The sequence below is a fragment of the Podarcis muralis genome, chromosome 7 (genome assembly GCF_964188315.1).
Source record: "Podarcis muralis chromosome 7, rPodMur119.hap1.1, whole genome shotgun sequence".
NCBI lineage: Eukaryota > Metazoa > Chordata > Lepidosauria > Squamata > Lacertidae > Podarcis > Podarcis muralis.
In genome coordinates this window covers 83,619,956-83,641,246 of record NC_135661.1, presented here as the reverse complement: position 1 = coordinate 83,641,246, position 21,291 = coordinate 83,619,956, and the positions used below count along the sequence as shown (strand labels likewise).

Below are 21,291 nucleotides of genomic sequence, written 5' to 3'. Positions count from 1 at the left end.
TTTTAAAAAAAAAAACACACACACACACACCCAATCCACAAGGGAGAGTTTGTGATTTCAATCTGTCCTTGTTTGTTCTTGGACAATGAAGCGCCAATGGTCCCTCTGCTGTGGCGGCTGCTGTTCCGCTGATTCTAGCCTGCAGGTGGCTGGATGTGTCAGCTCTTATTCAACTTGGCTTTCTTCAGTCCCCTTCTGGTTTGCAAGAGGGTGGGAGGAGGGAGTTGCGGCGCTTATTTTAATCCCTGGCCTCTCAGCGTTGCCACATGGCTGCTAAGCAGGGAGACTGGATCTCTCTCTCTCTGTCTTGGCTTCCTTGCTGCCACCAAGCGGCCGCGCTTACGAGATCCAGCTACGATCCTTCACGATGCCAAAGTCCCCAGCGCCATTTCAAAGGCCTCCTCTTGAGGGAGGGCTGGTGCAGAGTAGTGCCCCAGAGGTGGAAATGGTAGGGAATGTGTACGGGAGAGAGAATTACATAGGAACTTCCTTTGCATCCTGGCACCAATTCCACTGCCTTCTGTATCCCGGCCACCACTGGAGGTGTCCCACTCTGAAGTTCTTTATACTGCTTTCTGGCGATCCTCCAAGCTGTTGCGGGTGGAACGGAAAAACGGACCCTCCTTCAAGGCATCTCCTGGGCCCGGCCTTTGGCTTAACCCCGGCGAAACATCTGAAACCCCAGCATCACCTCTGAACCTCGCAAACTGCCTTCTAGGGGAGCGAGCCTCCCTTGGCAAGACGAAGATATATCTTGAAGCTTTAGAACGATCCTTACATGTGCATTTCTTTAATCTTCTCCTTTCCTCCCCCCCTGTTTCACTTTTAACCCTTTCCAGCAAGCCGGAGTGTAAGAACACCGTGCTGGACATATTCCAGCTGCCTGGGATCCCTGCAAGACAGACGGAGGCCGTTGAGGTGGGGCCAGAATTCAAAGGTGAATAAAATGAAGCCTTGGATAGGGAGGGGAGGTTAGTTTGCCAAGCAGACAAGCTCCGTGCATTGCTAGCGGAAGAGATTTTGGCAAACAGGTGTGGGCTGCCTCTTTCAGCAGAGCTCTTAGGTTCTTGCCTGCTGATAAAACATAGCAAACCTACTATTTTCCCTTTAAAAATCAAAGGGCCCCTTTTGCTATTTGTTGTTGTTGTTTAGTTGTTTAGTCGTGTCCAACTCTTCGTGACCCCCATGGACCAGAGCACGCCAGGCACTCCTGTCCTCCACTGCCTCCCGCTATTTACCAGTGTGCTTTTTTAAAAGAGAGTCCTGGTGTAGGCGCTGCCTTCGCTCTTCTCAGCCCCTTTGTGAACTGCTGCAGGCAGGTGGTGTTTAGTTTCTCTGACCCCAATTCAAGGTGCTGTTTTAAGCTTTCAGGGGCTTAGGACCCTGGGGGAACTGAAGGATTGCCTTCTTCTGTGTGTTTCTGCCCTGCATGCTCCAGTCATCTTCTCACACCACAGAGCCCTCAGCCCCATGAAGCACAGTGGGCACTACCTTTAAAGCCCTAAACGGCCTCGGTCCAGTATACCTGAAGGAGCGTCTCCATCCCCATCGTTCTACCCGGACACTGAGGTCCAGCGCCGAGGGCCTTCTGGCGGTTCCCTCATTGCGAGAAGCCAAGTTACAGGGAACCAGGCAGAGGGCCTTCTCAGTGGTGGCACCCGCCCTGTGGAACACCCTCCCTTCAAGGCAATAAGCAACTATTTTACTTTTAAAAGACATCTGAAGGCAGCCCTCTTTAGGGAAGCTTTTAATGTTTAATAGATTATTATATTTTAATATTCTGTTGGAAGCCTCCCAGAGTGGCTGGGGAAACCCAGCCAGATAGGTGTATAAATATTATTATTATTATTATTATTATTATTATTATTATTATTATTATACCGTTATGGCCCTGACCTTGTGGCACACGCCCTGCCAGTTGGGGTGTCTCAGGCCCTGTTTGTTGGCCATGGTGCTAAGCCATCAGAAGTCTGCACTCTGCCCAATCACTCTCCCTCTGTGCTCCTTGCCTTGGCCTAAGGAGCAGCAACAAATAAGCTAGTCTTGGCTTATTAGAGCCTTTCACAACCTGGCTCCTTTTAGAGGTTTTGAACTGCCATGCCCATCATCCCTAATGCTGGCTGGAGCTGATGGAAGTTTGCTAGTTCGTTCATTAAATTTGCATGCCGCCTTTCATCCGAAGATCCCAGGGCGGTTCACAACTTAAAAAAACAAAATGAAGACCTTAAATACATAATAAGCAAGTTGCAACCCCAACCAGGATTCATGTTAGGGGGGGCTGCCCTACTGCAGTAACTGAACTAGTCCTCATGGTTTGTTTTCTCCCAAACAAATCATGGAGCCAGAAGTCACGGTTTGTTGTTGAAGCTGCTGTTCAAGACAGGAGCGAGGGACCTCAGGTTGGTCCTTCGGGTCTCGCTGCAGGTCATGATCTTACTGCCCTGCTATGTGCCCTTCTCAGTGCAAAGGCCGGAATGTGGACTGGACCAGTGCTCCTCACTTGCCTTGTGCGTTGGTGTCAAGTGTGTAGCAACCCCTTCCTTTATTGCAGCTGGGATATAGGCTGCTGGGCAAAAGGTTTTCCTCTGCATGGATTCTGCTTCTTGTAACTTTTGCCTCTGGCCCTGCCCACTGCTGGTATGTGGCCCCTGGAAAGTGGCCCTTGAGGTTGTTATTATTATTATTATTATTATTATTATTATTATTATTATTATTATACCACACTTCATCTGTAGGTCTTCAAGAGGGTTTACAGCTTAAAAACAAAATGCATAATAAAAACAAGAACAAAATAAACCAATAACCCCCCACAAACATATTTAAAAGGGTTTAGGATCTTAAGACAGCCCAAGGCATGGCTCAGTGCGACCTTCAAGCTGAAAAAGATTCTACACCCTGCTGCTTGGTGGCTCACCACGTCACCCAGATGTGGGCACTGCACTGTTATAAGTGGCCCGCGAAAACGTGGCTATTGAGAAAGACTCTCTGCTGATTCACCTTTAACATCCCAGTTTCAGGGGATGTTTTGTATATTGTTATGGGGGCTTGGCCTTAAGATTTTTGATGGGGATTGCTGCATTTATTCTTATTATTATTAGCCACCTTTAAAAATACATAAAGGGATAAATGAAATTACGGGGAGGATGTGCAACCTTATTGAGTAGGTTTCCCCCCTCTCCAAGGCGGAAATTCTGCCATGCTGGCTTTTGAGTTCCCGCTGTGCCCAAATCCACTTCAAGGCTTTCCGGAGTAGCTTTGCCCTGTGGTGGTGATTATTAGCTGCGCTGCTGGCAGGAAGCTGCTCTGAAGCGAGGTCTAAACTCTCCCCCAGGTCTTCTGCGGAGAGAAATTTTGCTGGGCAAAATAAATCTGCCCAACTCCTGGCTGTGGGAAGATGCTTAGCTCCCTGCTGCCTCGCTCAGTTGATTTCCCCCCCTCCTGTCTCCCCACCTGATTTCCCTTTCAGAGAGCAGCCTTGCCAAAGAGAGCAGCCAAGGGAGGAAGCTTTACTCCCCCAGCAAACACGGCTCCCTAGCCGAGGCCTATCCCCGGGGTGCGGCAGAGGCCGGTGCCCGGTGCCGCCTGGCAGAGACCGATTCCAGCGGCCCTGAAACGAGCTACCGGGAGGAGGAGCTGTCAGACGGAGGCGCCGGGAGCGACACCGAGGGACCGCCCAGCAAGCGCATCAAGCTGGAGTTCCCGCCAGAGAGCCCCTTGCGGGAGGCAAAGGAGGCCAGCTCTGAGGAGTCGGACAGTGGCAGCGAATCTGAGCTGGGCCTCCTCCCACAACAGAGGGCAGCCCTGGCGAGGAAAGCCAATGGCTGCAAGGCCGGGGGGCGGAGGAGCGCAGGGCCCGGCCGCCCCTGCACGTCAGAGTTTGCCTCTGTCATCCAGACTCAGAAGAGCACCGTTCTGAAAGCCGCCCCAGCACTTAGCATTAAATCTGAGCAGCCGCCCGGTGCCAAGGGAGCCCCCTGGACCTGTCCCGCCGCCCACAAGGGCAGCCCTTACACTGTGAACAAAGCACTTAGCTTAGAGAAGCCCTCTCTGCGGCCGGCCTCTTCTCACCTGTACGTCTCCATCCCGGACTCTGTGCTCACCCCGCCCGAGATGGAGAGCGGCACCCCCAAAGGGCCTTTCGGCACCTCTCCCCGGACCATCCCGGCCGCCTCCTCTTCGGCGGACACTCTCTCGCCCCCGCTCTCGGGCTCCCCGTGCGAGGAGAGGGCCACGTCCACGCCCTTCACGCCGCTCCTCTACCCCGCCGACATGGAGGTGCTGCAGCGGTTCCACGCGGGCAACGTGGTTGTGCCGCTGGTGCACCAGCTGGGCGGCCCGCATGCCGGCACATCCGGCTCGCAGGGCCTTTACGCCACCAGCACCATCCGGTACGCCCCTGCCGACATGACGCTCGGCATGCAAAGCAATGTGCTACCGCCTTCCCACCCCATCAACCTCATGGACATCGGAGGCGCCGAGGCCAAGACACCCCGGGAACTTATGTACCACCACCTGCAGCGGTTGAACATGGTTGCGCCCTTTGGGAACTCGGCAAGCTTGGCCCAGATTTCAGGGGGAGCCTTTGCCGCGACGGACTCCTTGTTTTCCACGCTGCCCTTCTCGATGGCCGGCAGCGGGGTCCACGGTGCCTCGGCTTTGGAACGCAAGGAGGACTGAGCCCATGGCCAAACTCTGTGCCGGGCGGAGCCATTGATAAAAGGTCCTGCGTCCCCCTTTCAGGGGAAAGCTCAGTGCCAACTTCCCTGCCACTGGGGGAAGAAATCTTTGTTCTCTAACCAATCCCTGCGCGTCTCATCTTTTCACAGCACTCCTTTCTAAACCTCTGGCAAATTAGTAGCGTGACCACCTCCTCAGCAGTCTTGTGTTCCACTCTTGCTCCTTGCCTGGCCACCCAGATGCTGTTTGAAACTGCTGTTCTGGTTGCGGAACGAATTCAGGAGTTAGCCCAGTGCAAATGCGGAGTTCGGGAGTTTAGCCCAGGGCAAAGTCGGTGCACCTTTCCTGGGAAAGATGAAAGAACATTCGTTCTCGTCTGTCTTCCTGCTGCTACAAGTTGACTTCCTTCCTCCACCATATTTGCTGGGGACTTTGGGGTGGGCTTTTTTTTGTATGTATGGGGGTTATGTTTAGGCCCTGCAGGTTTTTCTGTTGAGAGGACCACCTGCCTGCTAGCCAAGGCGAGTGTAACTCGAAGAAACCTGCACATGAAGAGCAGGGTGTCACCACCCCCGACTCAATCCCCCAGTGTGATTACATCAGCGTTACCACTTTTGCTTCTGTTCTGTCCACACTGCACTCTCCCTTACAGCACAGCAATTGCTCAAAAGTCCGGCTCTGAATTATAAACAAGAAATCCAGATGTGGCAAGTATATCTGAGTGAATCAACCCTTTGGGCACTCCTCTTATCTCGTATAGCCTCACCTTCGTCATGCTTCCCCCTTCTGCAAATAATGGATTAATAGCTTTTATGTTTTCTGTGTGCTCAGATCAAAGGGGAAAGAGATTACTAAAGCTGTCTTAACTGCCCTGTTGCCGAGAGTTCTGCCACCAGCTTAACAGTCTTAAGTGAAATGTGGGTGCCAATAGGGGGACGGCTAATTTCCCAGTGGTTAAAACTTCTGAAAGTGAAGGAAGATGCAGTGTGGATGAACCAATAATTGAGCATGGACAGTTCTAAACAGTTGACAGGGTGCTGATTCTGCTCTTCCAATTACCAGGTGTTAAGACTTCTCATCCGCCCATTTGTCTACCAGTGGCTGTTGGCTGTTGTAGCAAAATGGAAATTCTGTGGGCAGAGGCAGTCTACCAGAGTGACAGATTTGGGGTGGGGTAGATTGGGAGAACCGTCACCACCACGCCGTTCCTAGAAGGTTCTGCCTGGCCACTGTTGGGAGGTGGGGGAAATGGTGGACAAGATGCGCCTCTTTGATGGTCCAATCCTGCAATGTTGCTTCTTCCTCTCATCACTGTGCAAACACAGCTGTTGCTTTGATCCTGTACTCAGTAGGAAAAAAGCTTCCACCATTGAGACCCCTTGGGACATGAAAAGGACCTTTTCCACCCAGAGCCCAAAATTCAGGCCAGAAAAGGGATGGAAACAGGTAGGTCGTCATCGTATGTGATGACAGCACTTAAAAAGTTTAAAAAATGTTACGCCATAACTTTTAGCACTTATTCAGAATAAAGACTACTTGTACAGTTCGGCGGGAAAGGGTGGGTGGGGGGAAACCCACAGCGAGACAGTAGCACTTGGATGACGTGGTATTTTCTGTGTAACTCATCGCTAAAGATCTGTGTGTGTGTGTGTGCGCGCGTTTTTTTTCTTTTATTAACCTACGGTTCTCGTTGGATAGATGAATGTAGTTTCCACTGTTCACTTGTTCTTGACATTTTGCTGCTTCTTTTGGCGATCTGGGGTTTCAGAGAAAATGAAAATAAATGGGACTCTGTTCCTGCCTAAAAAGATTTCAGTGGGCGCAACCATGTTTCCTGGCAGGCTTAAGAGCAGTAAGATCTTGTCGTAATAAAGCCTGTGTGTATCCTCATTCTGAGTTAATTAACAAAAGGATCCCCCCCCACACACACACACCAAAGAGAAATACAAACATATTTGAAAGTACAGTGGTACCTCGCAAGACGAATGCCTCGCAAGACAAAAAACTCGCTAGACGAAAGGGTTTTTGGTTTTTTGAGCTGCTTCGCAAGACGATTTTCCCTATGGCCTTGCTTCGCAAGACGGAAACGTCTTGCAAGTTTGTTTCCTTTTTCTTAACACCGTTAATACAGTTGCGACTTGACTTCGAGGAGCAACTCATAGCACGCGGTGTGGTAGCCTTTTTTGAGGTTTTTAAAGCTTTTTGAGGTTTTTGAAGCTTTTCCAAAACTTTCCCGACACCGTGCTTCGCAAGACGAAAAAAATCGCAAGACGAAAAAAATCACGGAACGAATTAATTTTGTCTTGCGAGGCACCACTGTACTTGGAATAACAATGTGATGATTTTTTAGGGCACACACCAGCCTGAACACGCATGATTCCTCTGCAGTCTGGTCTCCCCTGAAATGTTTGTTAGTTATTTGGATCAAAAATTCCCAAAAGTGTGTTTTCTCAAATTTGCTAGTGACAGGATAGTTCAGTCGGTAGAGCACGAGACTCTTAATCTCAAGGTTGCAGGTTTGAGCCCCGTCTTGGGCAAAAAGATTCCTGCATTGCAGGCGGGGTTGGACTAGATGACTCTCGTGATCCCTTCCAATTTTACAGTTCTGTGATTCTGCAATAAAAGCAGAAGTGGTTGCCAAGGGCCATCAAGGAGGACAGGTGTGAAATTCAAAGCGGCCTTGGCAAATTGTGAGCAATTACCTGAAACGAAAGGAAATTCGGCGCTGCTAAAGCACAAGGAAGGGTCTCAATACCGTTGACAAAAGTGACTGCCTTCCTCGTTGCCAGCTCGAAACATTCAAATAGGACAAGAGCTACTGGGCACAGGGTCACGTAAGTGTATAAAGTGAAACGTGACAGAGCTGGATAGGTAAGAAATTTTCCTCCCACATAATACTAGGAGTTGGGGCCATCTGGTGAAGTTCAATGTTGGAAGATTCAAGAAGGACTTCTTCACACGGCACATAAAACTATGAAAGCAGTTTCCCCCCCAGAGGTAGTGACGGCCACCTACTTGGATGGCTTTAAAAGAGACTTTTTAGCAATTCACAGAGGATAAGGCTGCCAGTGCCTGTTAGCCACAAGGGCTCTGTTGTTGGAGGCAGGGTGCTTCCGAGTTGCTGGGACACACAAATGGGGGAAGTGCTGTTGTGTTCAGGTCGTGCTTCATTTTCCACAGGCATCTGGTTGCCCCCAGGGAGAGCAGGCTGTAGACTAGATGGGCCTTTGACTTGATCCAACATGGTTTTTCTTATGTACCCAGAGGGGTGAATGAAGTCAAATCACAGCCCTTCCCATCTACGTCAGCTGCATGCTGTGCATCCATGTCTGGAGGGAAGAGCTCTCATCTTCCCTATTATAAGTACATGACAAAGCCCTGGCCCCTAGGAGCAGCACAGCTCAAATGAGGCTCAACAGGAGAAGGCCTGCAAACACACGGACAGCTCTACCCAGAGCTGCCTCTTGGGTTTGTGGGTGCCCTATTGGCACTTCTGGTAGAAACATTGCTGGGAGCAGTGCTCCAAGCGAGGCTTGGGGGTAGTTCCAGCTTCTCTCAGTGCTCCAGAATGCTCAATGTAGTGCCTCTCCAGGACATGCTGGGAAATGCCAACTGGTGGCTTGTAGGCGCAGCTGCCCGGCATTGTGGGGAGGAGGCGAGTGGCTAGGGCAGGCATTCGTGGTGGTGGTGGGCCCTGGCAGCTTCACTGGAGTAGCGAGCTACAATGTGAAGAGTAGGATTGTGCCAACCTTTAGAGCAGGCATGCAAGGGGACTTCTGGGTTCCATGCCTCGAGGGTCCCACCTTATCTCAAGAACCATCCTCACACCTTGATGTGAAAATTGTGGGAAACTATGAAGAGAGATGGACGCGGGTGGCACTGTGGGTAAAAGCCTCAGCGCCTAGGGCTTGCCGATCGAAAGGTCGGCAGTTCGAATCCCCGCGGCGGGGTGCGCTCCCACTGCTCGGTCCCAGCGCCTGCCAACCTAGCAGTTCGAAAGCACCCCCGGGTGCAAGTAGATAAATAGGGACCGCTTACTAGCGGGAAGGTAAACGGCGTTTCCGTGTGCTGCGCTGGCTCGCCAGATGCAGCTTTGTCACGCTGGCCACGTGACCCGGAAGTGTCTCCAGACAGCGCTGGCCCCCGGCCTATAGAGTGAGATGGGCGCACAACCCTAGAGTCTGTCAAGACTGGCCCGTACGGGCAGGGGTACCTTTACCTTTACCTTTTTATGAAGAGAGAAAGGGACACGGGTGGCGCTGTGGGTTAAACCACAGTGCCTAGGACTTGCCGATCAGAAGGTCGGCGGTTTGAATCCCCATGATGGGGTGAGCTCCTGTTGCTCGGCCCCTGCTACTGCCCACCTAGCCATTCGAAAGCACGTCAAAGTGCAAGTAGATAAATAGGTACCGCTCCAGCAGGAAGGTAAACGGCGTTTCCGTGCGCTGCTCTGGTTCTCCAGAAGCAGCTTAGTCATGCCGGCCACATGACCTGGAAGCTGTATGCCGGCTTCCTCGGCCAGTAAAGCGAGATGAGAGCCACAACCCCAGAGTTGTCCACGACTGGACCAAATAGTCAGGGGTCCCTTTACCTTTATGAAGGGAGAAGATGGCCTTAGGTACCAACTGGCAGAATGTATGAAATCGTTTTTGTACGTAGAAGTAAGTCGCCCCAGCTAAAACCCAAGAACTGCGTGCCCGGCTGCTATCGGAGGAAAGAGTGTGAGCAGTTTTTTGTCCCCAGGTTTTTTAAAAAAGTAGGAGATTTGGTTTTGGTGTCTTTAATACAAATGTCAACTGATTTGGACAGGTGGAGCAAAGAAGGCATGGGCCAGTGGCAAAAGAGATACACCTGATATGTGAGAAGCAGGAGGATTGGGGAGCATAAGCAACACTGGAAAAGCAGGGCCAGGCTTTACAGGAGATGCCAAGAGAGCAGGGCATTTTTTAACAATATCTTCAGCTGATAAATATCAGCTAGCACTTCAATTAACTGGTTGAAGCCGGGGGGGGGGGGGGGGGCAGAGCAGAGCAAGACCAACTTCAACAGAATGCTTACGTGCCAGAGACCCCAGTTCAGCAAGAATGCGTGCTGCTGGCTCAACAGAGTGTCCTCTGAACAATCCCTTCCTTTGTCGTTGCCGGTGACCTGATTTTTGCTACTGTCACTTTCCCAGAGCCCATCTGGAAAACCTGAAATAAATACAAAGCAGCCAACACATCCGCTTGTCTCTTGTGTGCAAGGAAGCCGCCTGTCCTTGCCCTTCGGCCCAAAAGGCAGAAGGATTCAAACATGCCGGGTGGGGTGGCCTTAAAAGCTGCAGTCCACAGAATACCATCGCGTGTCCGCACAAGCCAACTGGGCCTTCACTTATCCGACTTCCCGTCCTCCTTTTTCTTGTCCTGGCACTTGTCGTTGGGGTCGTCCTGGATGATCTCCACCTCCAAGCGCCCAATGTAGAGGGAGATGGCGCAGAGCCAGAAGAGTGCCACAGTGGTGACTGCGGCACAGTTCAGGAGAGCCGTGGAAAAGGACAGCATCATGGTGCGACGGAGGAGGAAGAGGCTGACGAGGTAGGAGGCGCTGCCGTACGAGACGCAGATTCCACCCAGGATGAAGAAACCTGCAAGGAGATACAAAAGTCAGCATTGGACAGTACTAAGCAGTGAATATGCCTGTCTATACAACTCAACAGCCTTCTACTAAAACAGAAAAACGCCTATGCGTGTCTGGATGGGCTTATACTGGAGGGGAGAAATCCCTTATTAATTCTTATGTACAGTGGTACCTCGGGTTAAGAACTTAATTCGTTCTGGAGGTCCGTTCTTAACCTGAAACTGTTCTTAACCTGAAGCACCACTTTAGCTAATGGGGCCTCCCGCTGCCGCCGCTGCGCAATTTCTGTTCTCATCCTGAAGCAAAGTTCTTAACCCAAGGTACTATTTCTGGGTTAGCGGAGTCTGTAGCCTGAAGCGTCTGTAACTTGAGGTTACCACTGTATTCTTTATAAATTCAGACCTTCAAGCTGACATTAAAATGTAACATGAAATTTTATTAGACCAACTAAGTTTGAGCTAGGAGCACACATGCCTTCAAGACGAGCCAAGCTCTTCGTGGGTTGAAAAAACAAACCATTGATGAAAAGTTCTACATGACTCTAAAGCCTGCATAGGTCTCTGTTCATCTTGCCTATCTCCTGTCTCTGAATTAATATGTTTACCCATCCCTACTGAGTTTCCCTATTCACCAGACGTGGCACAGGCCCAGAAAAGAAAGTATTTAACCTGTTCCTCTAAATCTGGAGGTTATTTGATACATAAAGAGACCCACTCCAAGTCTCCTGCTGTAGTGGTAGAGAGCAAGATCCCATTGGGACAGGGAATCTGGTGTGAAAAGCCTGGGGAGGTGAAAGGGATTCAACTGCAATGTTTGACATGCACACTGTCTTGCAGAGTTAATATCCTATTTCCAGTATGGTGAACCCAAAAAAGAAACCATGCGTACTCCACTGGCTCCTCAAAGAGAAAAGCTTGACCAGAATTATTCCTCACCACCACCACCTCATACCTGTACAACTATGTCATTTCTCAAAACCGTTTATAAACCAGGAACACCAACCCAACTAATTGTAGCTCAGTTTCAAGTATGAGGATCCACTGCCCCACTGTGGCATAAATGAGAAACACTGTTTTGGAACCAGTTGACAGATTTAAGAGTCAGCAGTGACTAAATCTTTTTCAGGCAGCCCTCAATATCCCAACAATATTGACTTTGCTGTGTAACTGTTACTCTCTCACCCACCCACTCACCCCACATATATATAGTGTCTGTGAGAGTGGGATCTTTACCAAAGCTGGTGCAATTCAAGAGGATGCTATAGCTAAAACTGGTTTTCTACTTGTGTGCCTAATTTCTGCATTGAATATGGAGGAGGGTACATTAGAACAAACTTGTCCATAGTTGCAGATTGCCCCCTTCACTGTGCAACCACAGGGAATGCTGGACGCATGACAGTCTTTACTCTTCTTGCCTTCTCACAGAGCCCATCCAGCAACCTCCCTCTCCTGACACAGAACTGCACTGAGGTGAAAGAGGTGACAATACTGTAAAGAAACCCGGTATCTGGAGAAAAGCCAATTAAGAAAATGCAGCTTATCCGCAGAACTATGGCTTGTTTTTAGGAAAAGCTATTTGCATTTGGAAGATGGCGGAATTATGCAAGCTCGTAGGTCACTGCAATCTGCATAATTACCAGCGTGCTGAATTTCCTTTAAAATGGGGAAGGAGGGACGAGGGAGGGAGAACCACTTTAAGGGGCCAAGTGTATGTTCTGGTGCCCTAGCCTCCGGGGAAAGGAACACGTGCTACTCTTCGCAGCATCAGCCTTAAGTGCTGGCCTGACTGCAAGTGCTGGTGTGGCTGGGGGGGGGGGCAAGTAAATGGGGAAAGAATTTAGATATGGTTACCCAGTTGGGTAGGTGGACATACAAAAATGGAGCGAAGAGGACAGAGAAGGACCTGCTGGCACAGCCTGGTGCATAGGGAGCAGAAGGCCAGGAGGCCAGCATCTCACAAAGGACTTCTGCTGGGTCCCTGTAATGTAGATTTCCTATAAGCAAGCAAGAATGCAGTTCAGAGTAGGGAAACTTGTGGCCTCCAGGTGTTGTTGGGCTCCAGCCCTCATCAGCTAGTGTGGTGACTGGGAGTGGCCGCCGGGACCACATAACACTGGTCCTGAGAAATCTGCATTGGCTCCCAGTACGTTTCCGAGCACAATTCAAAGTTTTGGTGCTGACCTTTAAAGCCCTAAACGGCCTCAAAGGTCCAGTATACCTGAAGAAGCGTTTCCACCCCCATTGTTCTGCCCAGACACTGAGGTCCAGCGCCGAGGGCCTTCTGGCAGTTCCCTCATTGCGAGAAGTGAGGTTACAGGGAACCAGACAGAGGGCCTTCTCGGTAGTGGCACCCACCCTGTGGAACACCCTCCCTTCAGATGTGAAGGAAATAAGCAGCTATCTTATCTTTAAAAGACATCTGAGGGCAGCCCTGCTTAGGGAAGTTTTTAATATTTAGTGTTGTATTGTTTTTAACACTCAATTGGGAGCCGCCCAGAGTGGCTGGGGAAACTCAGCCAGATGGGCGGGGTATAAATAATCAATAATAATAATAATTATCATCATCAATGGTCAACTGTTATAGTCGTAGTCCAGCCACGTTGGAAGGGCGACAGGTTCCCCAGTCCTGATGCAGTCAAACCCTGCCTCCTCTTGTCTCCTTCCCTGCTTTATTTCACAGACTTCAGGGCACATCAATTTCAACTTTCCATTTTATTCAGGCTTAAAGAGTTCAAGCCGCCCATTTCAAAGAACAAACCCTCTGCTTCTGCTACCTTCCTCTCTGCACACCTGCTACCCCTTCCTGGGCATTCCATGTGGGCAAAGGGAATACACCTGCAACTCAGTGGATCCTCAGCCTCTAACTGCTGCTGCTGGCCACATTTGAGGAGGAGGAGGAAGAAGAAGATTTTGGATTTGATATCCCGCTTTATCACTACCCTAAGGAGTCTCAAAGTGGCTAACATTCTCCTTTCCCTCCCTCCCTCACAACAAACACTGTGAGGTGAGTGGGGCTGAGAGACTTGAGAGAAGTTTGACTGGCCCAAGGTCACCCAGCAGCTGCATGTGGAGGAGCGGAGACACGAACCCGGTTCACCAGATTACGAGTCTACTGCTCTTAACCACTACACCACACTGGCTCTCAAGCTTTTAAAGTCAGCTACTTCTCCCCACCCAGCTTTTTCCTAGGGACAAGCAAACTGCCCAAGGTCGCTGAAACAGTCCCTGTCTGACTTTCAAGGCTGTAGAATCGTTTGCTCTTCTGGATGCCATTTACAGAAGATGACATCACAAGAGCTATTAGTGTCTGAAATGTCAATTGAGACTTATTAAGGTTCCTCTTGTCTTTTGACTCACTTATTCAGAGAAGCTCTTTCTGGCTCTAACCATCAATTAGCTCTTCCAAATGTTGGAAGAATGACGGCCCCAGTCGTAGACAGTACAGTGTCTACAGACAAATGTTGCACAAGGTGCATCTCAAGTAGGTTCCCCCTCGGACAACACAGCTCTCCGTAAGTCATTTGCTACACGGCAACAGCCCTAGAAGAACAACCCGCTCTTTTCCGGTTTGCAAAGTCTTCTCAATCCAGTCACTTTTAAAGCCATTTTGACTCCCCACTTGCCGCTGGGCAAATAAACAGGTCTGTTTTGCAAACGGGCAAAACAGGCTGTGATGCTAGTGTCCACTTCCTGAGCTCCAGAGTTACAGCTGCGGTGTGTCGACATTGGCGATATAACCGCGATGTTGAAAAAAGCTGTGTTGGCCCCAGCCGGCGAGATGCCGGGTGAAACTGCTGCAGCTCTTGTTGTGGGAGCTGAGGTGCTTTCACCCCAGTGCCTCGCGGGCTGCGGTGGGTGGGGGGGTGGGGCTCTGTAAAATTGCTTGACAGCAGCACGCTCCCCAGCCATGCAGTTTAAAGAGGAGGAGGAAGGAACAAGCAGAAATGGCACCTCACAGATTCAGCTTGATTCTCCCTATGTCGGGGCAGAGTGCAATGGTGATTTCGCCAGCGGTATATTGCTGGTGACGCGGGTGGCGCTGTGGGTAAAAGTCTCAGCGCCTAGGGCTTGCCGATCGAAAGGTCGCGGTTCGAATCCCCGCGGCGGGGTGCGCTCCCGTCGTTCGGTCCCAGTGCCTGCCAACCTAGCAGTTCGAAAGCACCCCCGGGTGCAAGTAGATAAATAGGGACCGCTTACTAGCGGGAAGGTAAACGGCGTTTCCGTGTGCGACTCTGGCTTGCCAGAGCAGCGATGTCACGCTGGCCATGTGACCCGGAAGTGTCTCCGGACAGCGCTGCCCCTGGCCTCTTGAGTGAGATGGGCGCACAACCCTAAAGTCTGTCAAGACTGGCCCGTATGGGCAGGGGTACCTTTACCTTTACTTTATATTGCTGGTGAAACTGCCACAGCTTGAGTCCCTCTGCCTCTAGCTCCCAGCTTGTTTATTTCTCCCTCAGCATGCTGGGGGCAAAGGGACTCGAGAGCAGTGACAGTTTCACCAGCAATATACCACTGAGTGAAGCTGTCATTGCGGCCTGCCCCCATATACTGCTCCTGGGCAATATATCAATATATCACCCAGGCCTACTCTCCTGCTACGTATGCAAACTATACAGCTTGTGGTTGCATCCTTTCTCTGAAGAGCAGAGGGGCAGAAGACCAGAGGCTAGGTACCTTCTATTTCATCAGCTGTATTGGAAGACCTTGACCAAGTCTTAGAAAATGACCCATGGGGACCCACCCTTAGTGTTAGAGCCAGTGTGGTGTAGTGGTTAAGAGCGGTAGACTCGTAATCTGGTGAACCGGGTTCGCGTCTCCGCTCCTCCACATGCAGCTGCTGGGTGACCTTGGGCCAGTCACACTTCTCTCAAGTCTCTCAGCCCCACTCACCTCACAGAGTGTTTGTTGTGGGGGAGGAAGGGAAAGGAGAATGTTAGCTGCTTTGAGACTCCTTAGGGTAGCGATAAAGTGGGATATCAAATTCAAACTCTTCTTCTTCTTAATTATCCTTACCACGGCCCTGAAAGGCAGGCCTGTAATTTATTCTCATATTACCAGTGATCAGTGTTAGAAACTCAGATATATAATCTAATTGCCAAATGGCACTTTAAACCTGAGCTGCGGTCACCATAATGGAATATTGAGGTTATGTTCCCCACCACACACACACTCACTCCATGGTATGATATTATTCTTATTCTGATTCTTATACCGCTTTATATTTTAAAGAACAAATCTCCAAGTGGTTTACAACACATTAAAACATCAAATAAAACAACGCAGAATAAAATGAATTCAAGCTACAAGGGAAATATTTCAGATCCTTCTCTCCGTGACATTTTGCTTTCCTCGGTGGCCAACCTGGCATCCACAAATCTCCACGTGGTCCCAAATGGACCCACGCTAGTCATAAAATGTGCCTGGCTAATTTTGAACGCTGCCAGTGATGTTTAAAAATTGAACTGAATTAGAAAAGTGTCCTGTGCAAATTGGGGAAATTTTCCGATACCCTTGACTGGAGAGTGATGTAATTTAGCACATATCACCTGTATTTAGTAAAGAAGGCTAAAAGCGTTCAAACCGTCAAGCTTGCCTAATACTGTGGTTACAGTGGGCATCCGTTTGTGGTTACTAACCATCCTATGAATCAACATTTTTTCCGCTCCACATCACTGCACACTGCAGATGAGGCAACTGTATGGCCTGCATGAACCCACGATGCAAGTTTCTGATCCAAAGGATAAATGAATCAGAGCCATGTAAGCTGACTTTGTGCCTTCTCACTTCTCCCTAAGGAAAGGGTGTTGGCCTGTTGACACAGGTAACCCCTTCTATGATTGTTATCCTCTTAGAAGAATGATGCCAACAACATTTTGATGGAATGATTCCTTTATCCATGGCAGCAAACTAAGATCTGCCAATATCCTGTCACCCCACCCTGAGTATCGGCTTGCTTGTTACCTACCATAAGCTGCTTCGCGCCCCATGTCGCTTTGAACGTAAGAAATCACTCCAACACCAGTAGCCAGCAAGCCATTCCGAAACCAGGAGAGGAACCCTGGTGAGAAAGGAGGAAGGGAATAAGAACCATCTCCTCTGTGTTTCAGCAGACATGGTTTCTATCAGATTAAATCAACACATATTAATAATGCTAATAGTACACCCTACACATAGAATCATAGAGTTGGAATAGACCACAAGGGCCATCGAGTCCAACCCCCTGCCAAGCAGGAAACACCATCAGAGCACTCCTGACATATGGTTGTCAAGCCTCTGCTTAAAGACCTCCAAAGAAGGAGACTCCACCACACTCCTTGGCAGCAAATTCCACTGTCGAACAGCTCTTACTGTCAGGAAGTTCTTCCTAATGTTTAGGCGGAATCTTCTTTCTTGTAGTTTGGATCCATTGCTCCGTGTCCGCTTCTCTGGAGCAGCAGAAAACAACCTTTCTCCCTCCTCTATGTGACATCCTTTTATATATTTGAACATGGCTATCATATCACCCCTTAACCTCCTCTTCTCCAGGCTAAACATGCCCAGCTCCCTTAGCCGTTCCTCATAAGGCATCGTTTCCAGGCCTTTGACCATTTTGGTTGCCCTCCTCTGGACACGTTCCAGTTTGTCAGTGTCCTTCTTGAACTGTGGTGCCCAGAACTGGACACAGTACTCCAGGTGAGGTCTGACCAGAGCAGAATACAGTGGCACTATTACTTCCCTTGATCTAGATGCTATACTCCTATTGATGCAGCCCAGAATTGCATTGGCTTTTTTAGCTGCCGCGTCACACTGTTGGCTCATGTCAAGTTTGTGGTCAACCAAGACTCCTAGATCCTTTTCACATGTACTGCTCTCAAGCCAGGTGTCACCCATCTTGTATTTGTGCCTTTCATTTTTTTTGCCCAAGTGCAATACTTTACATTTCTCCCTGTTAAAGTTCATCTTGTTTGTTTTGGCCCAGTTCTCTAATCTGTCAAGGTCGTTTTGAAGTGTGATCCTGTCCTCTGGGGTGTTAGCCACCCCTCCCAGTTTGGTGTCATCTGCAAATTTGATCAGGATGCCCTTGAGTCCATCATCCAAGTCGTTGATAAAGATGTTGAATAAGACCGGGCCCAAGACAGAACCCTGTGGCACCCCACTAGTCACTCTTCTCCAGGATGAAGAGGAACCATTGATGAGCACCCTTTGGGTTCGGTCAGTCAGCCAGTTACAAATCCACTGAGTGGTAGCATAGTCAAGACCGCATTTAACCAGCTTTTTTACAAGAATATCATGGGGCACCTTGTCAAATGCCTTGCTGAAATCAAGGTAGGCTACACATATCTACTCAGAAGGCTACACATATCTACTCAGAAGGCTACACATATCTACTCAGAAGGCTACACATATCTACTCAGAAGTAAGCCCCACTGAGACATACTCTCAGGTAAGCCTGTAAAATATGAGAGTCCAGTGCTACTGTTAATAAACATAACTGTCACCTTACTTTACAGAACTGGTTGTTACAAGGATTAACTAAGACAATACAGTGGTACCTTGGTTCCTGAACTCAATCTGTTCTGGAAGTCCGTTCGACTTCCAAAACGTTCACAAACCAAGGCGCGGCTTCTGATTGGCCCGGAAACAATGCCAACAGCCGAAACGGACATTTGGCTTCCAAAAAACGTTTCGCAAACCGGAACACATACTTCTGGGTTTGCGGCATTTGGGAGCTGACTTGTTCGGGAGCCAAGCCGTTCAGGAACCAAGGTACCATGTATTCATGAAGCGTTCTGAACACTCAAAAACAGATAGAAAAGTGCTGCTGTTGTTTCAGTTCTGAATAACTTTAAATGTTCTTAGCTGTTAACGCTTTAGTTGGTTTTTATGTTATTCTTCGTGATATTGTTTGTAAGGATGACTTGAGACCATTGTGCTGCAGCTTGCCTGGCTCCTCCCTCTCTGCCCACTGAGAGGGAAAAGGGAGGGAGGAGCAAGCAGTTCGGTGGGCAACTGGCAGCCCAACTACAAGCAATGTGGGTTGAAAGGCAGTGGAAACAGCCATGGTGATTTAATGAGCATTCACGTTTCATAGGAAGGATTTGTTTGTTCCTACTCCATGTATGCCACCCCTCGATGCCAACAATGCCAGGGTGGTTTACAACAAAAGAAAAGTGGGGAAGAGAGAAGAGCCCAATGAGCTGCCAAACACCGAGCAGTAGTCCTGTTTGGGTGTTTCCTCTACAACAAGAACCATCACCACTCAAGAATCATATTGAACATTATTCTCTTGGAGTGAATTGGTTATATTATAGAATTTTTATTGGTATGTTAGAATTTTACTGAAACCACTCTGAAAGGTCTGGCTGAAAAGTGGCATATAAACATCTTAAATACATAAAAGAATGCAAGATTAAAGGTAAAAGGTACCCCTGACCATTAGGTCCAGTCGTGACCAACTCTGGGGTTGCGGCGCTCATCTCGCTTTACTGGCCGAGGGAGCAGGAGTACAGCTTCCGGATCATGTGGCCAGCATGACTAAGCCGCTTCTGGAGGCGAACCAGAGCAGCGCACGGAAATGCCATTTAGCTTCCCGCCGGAGCGGTACCTATTTATTTACTTGCACTTGACGTGCTTTCAAACTGCTAGGTTCGCAGGAGCAGGGACCAAGCAACGGGAGCTCACCCCATCGCGGGGATTCGAACCGCCAACCTTCTGATTGGCAAGTCCTAGGCTCTGTGGTTTAACCCACAGCACCACCCAGGTGCAAGATTACAGTATCAACAAAATCTGAAGCAGTAGCTAGAAACAGCATAATGATAAAAGTACTTAAATAGCCTGAACAATACTGTAATGAAGTCTTAGCTAGGGGGCAGGCAAAGAAACAAACCATCAAACAGGTGCCAGTGGAAGACCCCAGGTTCAGTCCTGAGACCACCTACAATTAAAAGGGTGAAGAAGCAGGTGGTGCAGAGAGATCCCTTGGCGAGAAGGTGCCATTCAAGAAAATTGACGATTCAGAGCTACAACAGCCAATGGTCTAAGCCAGGAAAAGGCACTTCCTATATACTGAAATAGGGACGCGGGTGGCGCTGTGGGTAAAAGCCTCAGCGCCTAGGGCTTGCCGATCGAAAGGTCGGTGGTTCGAATCCCCGCGGCGGGGTGCGCTCCCGTTGCTCGGTCCCAGCGCCTGCCAACCTAGCAGTTCGAAAGCACCTCCGGGTGCAAGTAGATAAATAGGGACCGCTTACTGGCGGGAAGGTAAACGGTGTTTCCGTGTGCGGCTCTGGCTCGCCAGATGCAGCTTTGTCACGCTGGCCACGTGACCCGGAAGTGTCTCCGGACAGCGCTGGCCCCCGGCCTCTTGAGTGAGATGGGCGCACAACCCTAGAGTCTGTCAAGACTGGCCCGTACGGGCAGGGGTACCTTTACCTTTACCTTTTATATACTGAAATGGTAAAGGTTGGTGGGAGTTACAGTCCTACAATGTCTGAAAGACCACAGGTTCTGCATCCCTGTTCTAAATCATGTTCCACATAAGAGGATCTTTGATATTTAGTTAAAATCACTAGGCAATGCTTCAATTGACTGTTTTGCCTAGTACTGTACATAAAATCAGTCACGAACTTTGCTGATATAAAGCTAGCTATGCTTCTCTTCACAAATGATGTCTGACTAAAGAAGATAATGCAGACCTCCAGATGTTCTTCCAACTACAACTCCCATCAGTGCTGATCACTGTCCATGATGGCTGTGGACCAACATTTGAAGGGCCACAGGTACCCCACACCTGGCACGAGACAGACTGAGGTAACAACAAAGCTTAATGTTTTCAAAAGTGGGGATTAGCCATTGCTGCTGTTTCCTAGAATCCTACCTATAGGTTGACACCTGATCTAGCCTGCAGCCTTGCATCTTCTGACTAAGTCTATATGCAGACCTCAATGTCCAGTGTACAGTGGTACCTCGGGTTAAGTACTTGATTCGTTCCGGAGGTCCGTTCTTAACCTGAAACTGTACTTAACCTGAAGCACCACTTTAGCTAATGGGGCCTCCTGCTGCTGCCGCACCACCGCCGCACGATTTCTGTTCTCATCCTGAAGCAAAGGTACCCGAGGTACTATTTCTGGGTTAGCGGAGTCTGTAACCTGAAGCATATGTAACTCAAGGCACTACTGTAATGTGCTGTTTGTGGGGCTACCTTTTGAAGACTACCTTCCAGCAAGCAGTTTGGAAACTGCTGTTAGTACAGAATTGTTTCTACAGGGAGGCGGGTGTTTCTGATCCCTTTCAGCTCTGCATTGTGCACCACCTACCCCAGGCATAGGCAAACTCTGGCCCTCCAAATGTTTGGGACTACAATTCCCATCATCCCTAGCTAACAGGACCAGTGGTCAGGGATGCTGGGAATTGTAGTCCCAAACATCTGGAGGACCGGAGTTTGCCTATGCCTGACCTACCCTGATGATGATCTCTGCCGAACTCGTAACGTTGCACATTGATAAAGGTACTGCCTAGTAGCATATATATGTATATAATATTCTTGGGGGATATTAAAGTTAAACATGCAATGTAAAATATCTAAAACATGGAGTTATTTTTAAAAGCAAGCTCCTGAGAGGTAACTCTTGGCCCACATTAATTCTCCCTGTTCCCGCCCTGGAACCTCTTTATCCGTCTACTTCCTGCAACAGACCTTAAGCCCCGCCCCTTCAGAAGCCCCGCCCCCGTTGGCATTACGCAGGCCCCGCCCCCTCCCTGCGCGCGACTCAGCCCCCTCCGCCCCGCCCGCCGCCCTTCCCTCACCGGTCTCGTGAGCTTTCCTGAGGAGCCAAGCGTCTGCCTTGTCCAGCTCCGAGACGACGGGAGGTCCCGGGCCCCGCCCAGAGCTGGGCCTCGCCGCCCTCCCTTTCCACGGCCAGGCCTCTCCCCTCAACAGGCCGCCGGCCCCTCTCGCCCGCGCCACGGCCCGGCTCCACCAGCCCCCGCTCAGCGCCATGGCGGCTGCCTCGGGAAAGGTGTG

The 21,291-nt window shown here is 49.7% G+C and overlaps 2 protein-coding genes across 4 annotated transcripts in view; one reads left to right on the top strand and one right to left on the bottom strand.

Moving 5' to 3' along the window:
* NPAS1 (neuronal PAS domain protein 1) overlaps positions 1-9,695 on the top strand; it is a 109,814-nt gene extending 100,119 nt beyond the window's left edge. For all 3 annotated transcript variants that reach the window (XM_077932277.1, XM_028742157.2, XM_028742156.2), the window contains 2 exons: positions 840-937; positions 3,467-9,695. In XM_077932277.1, coding sequence (XP_077788403.1) covers positions 840-937; positions 3,467-4,677 — 1,309 coding nt within the window. In that variant the 3' untranslated portion in view covers positions 4,678-9,695. The remainder of the gene's footprint in view (positions 1-839; positions 938-3,466) is intronic.
* TMEM160 (transmembrane protein 160) lies at positions 9,442-21,290 on the bottom strand. The gene is made up of 3 exons (XM_028742158.2): positions 21,075-21,290; positions 16,258-16,350; positions 9,442-10,300 (listed from the first exon to the last, which is right to left on the bottom strand). Exons 1-3 carry the CDS (start codon positions 21,265-21,267, stop codon positions 10,044-10,046), a joined length of 543 nt encoding a protein of 180 aa, XP_028597991.2. The 5' UTR covers positions 21,268-21,290; the 3' UTR covers positions 9,442-10,043.
* Between the last annotated feature and the right edge of the window lies 1 nt (position 21,291).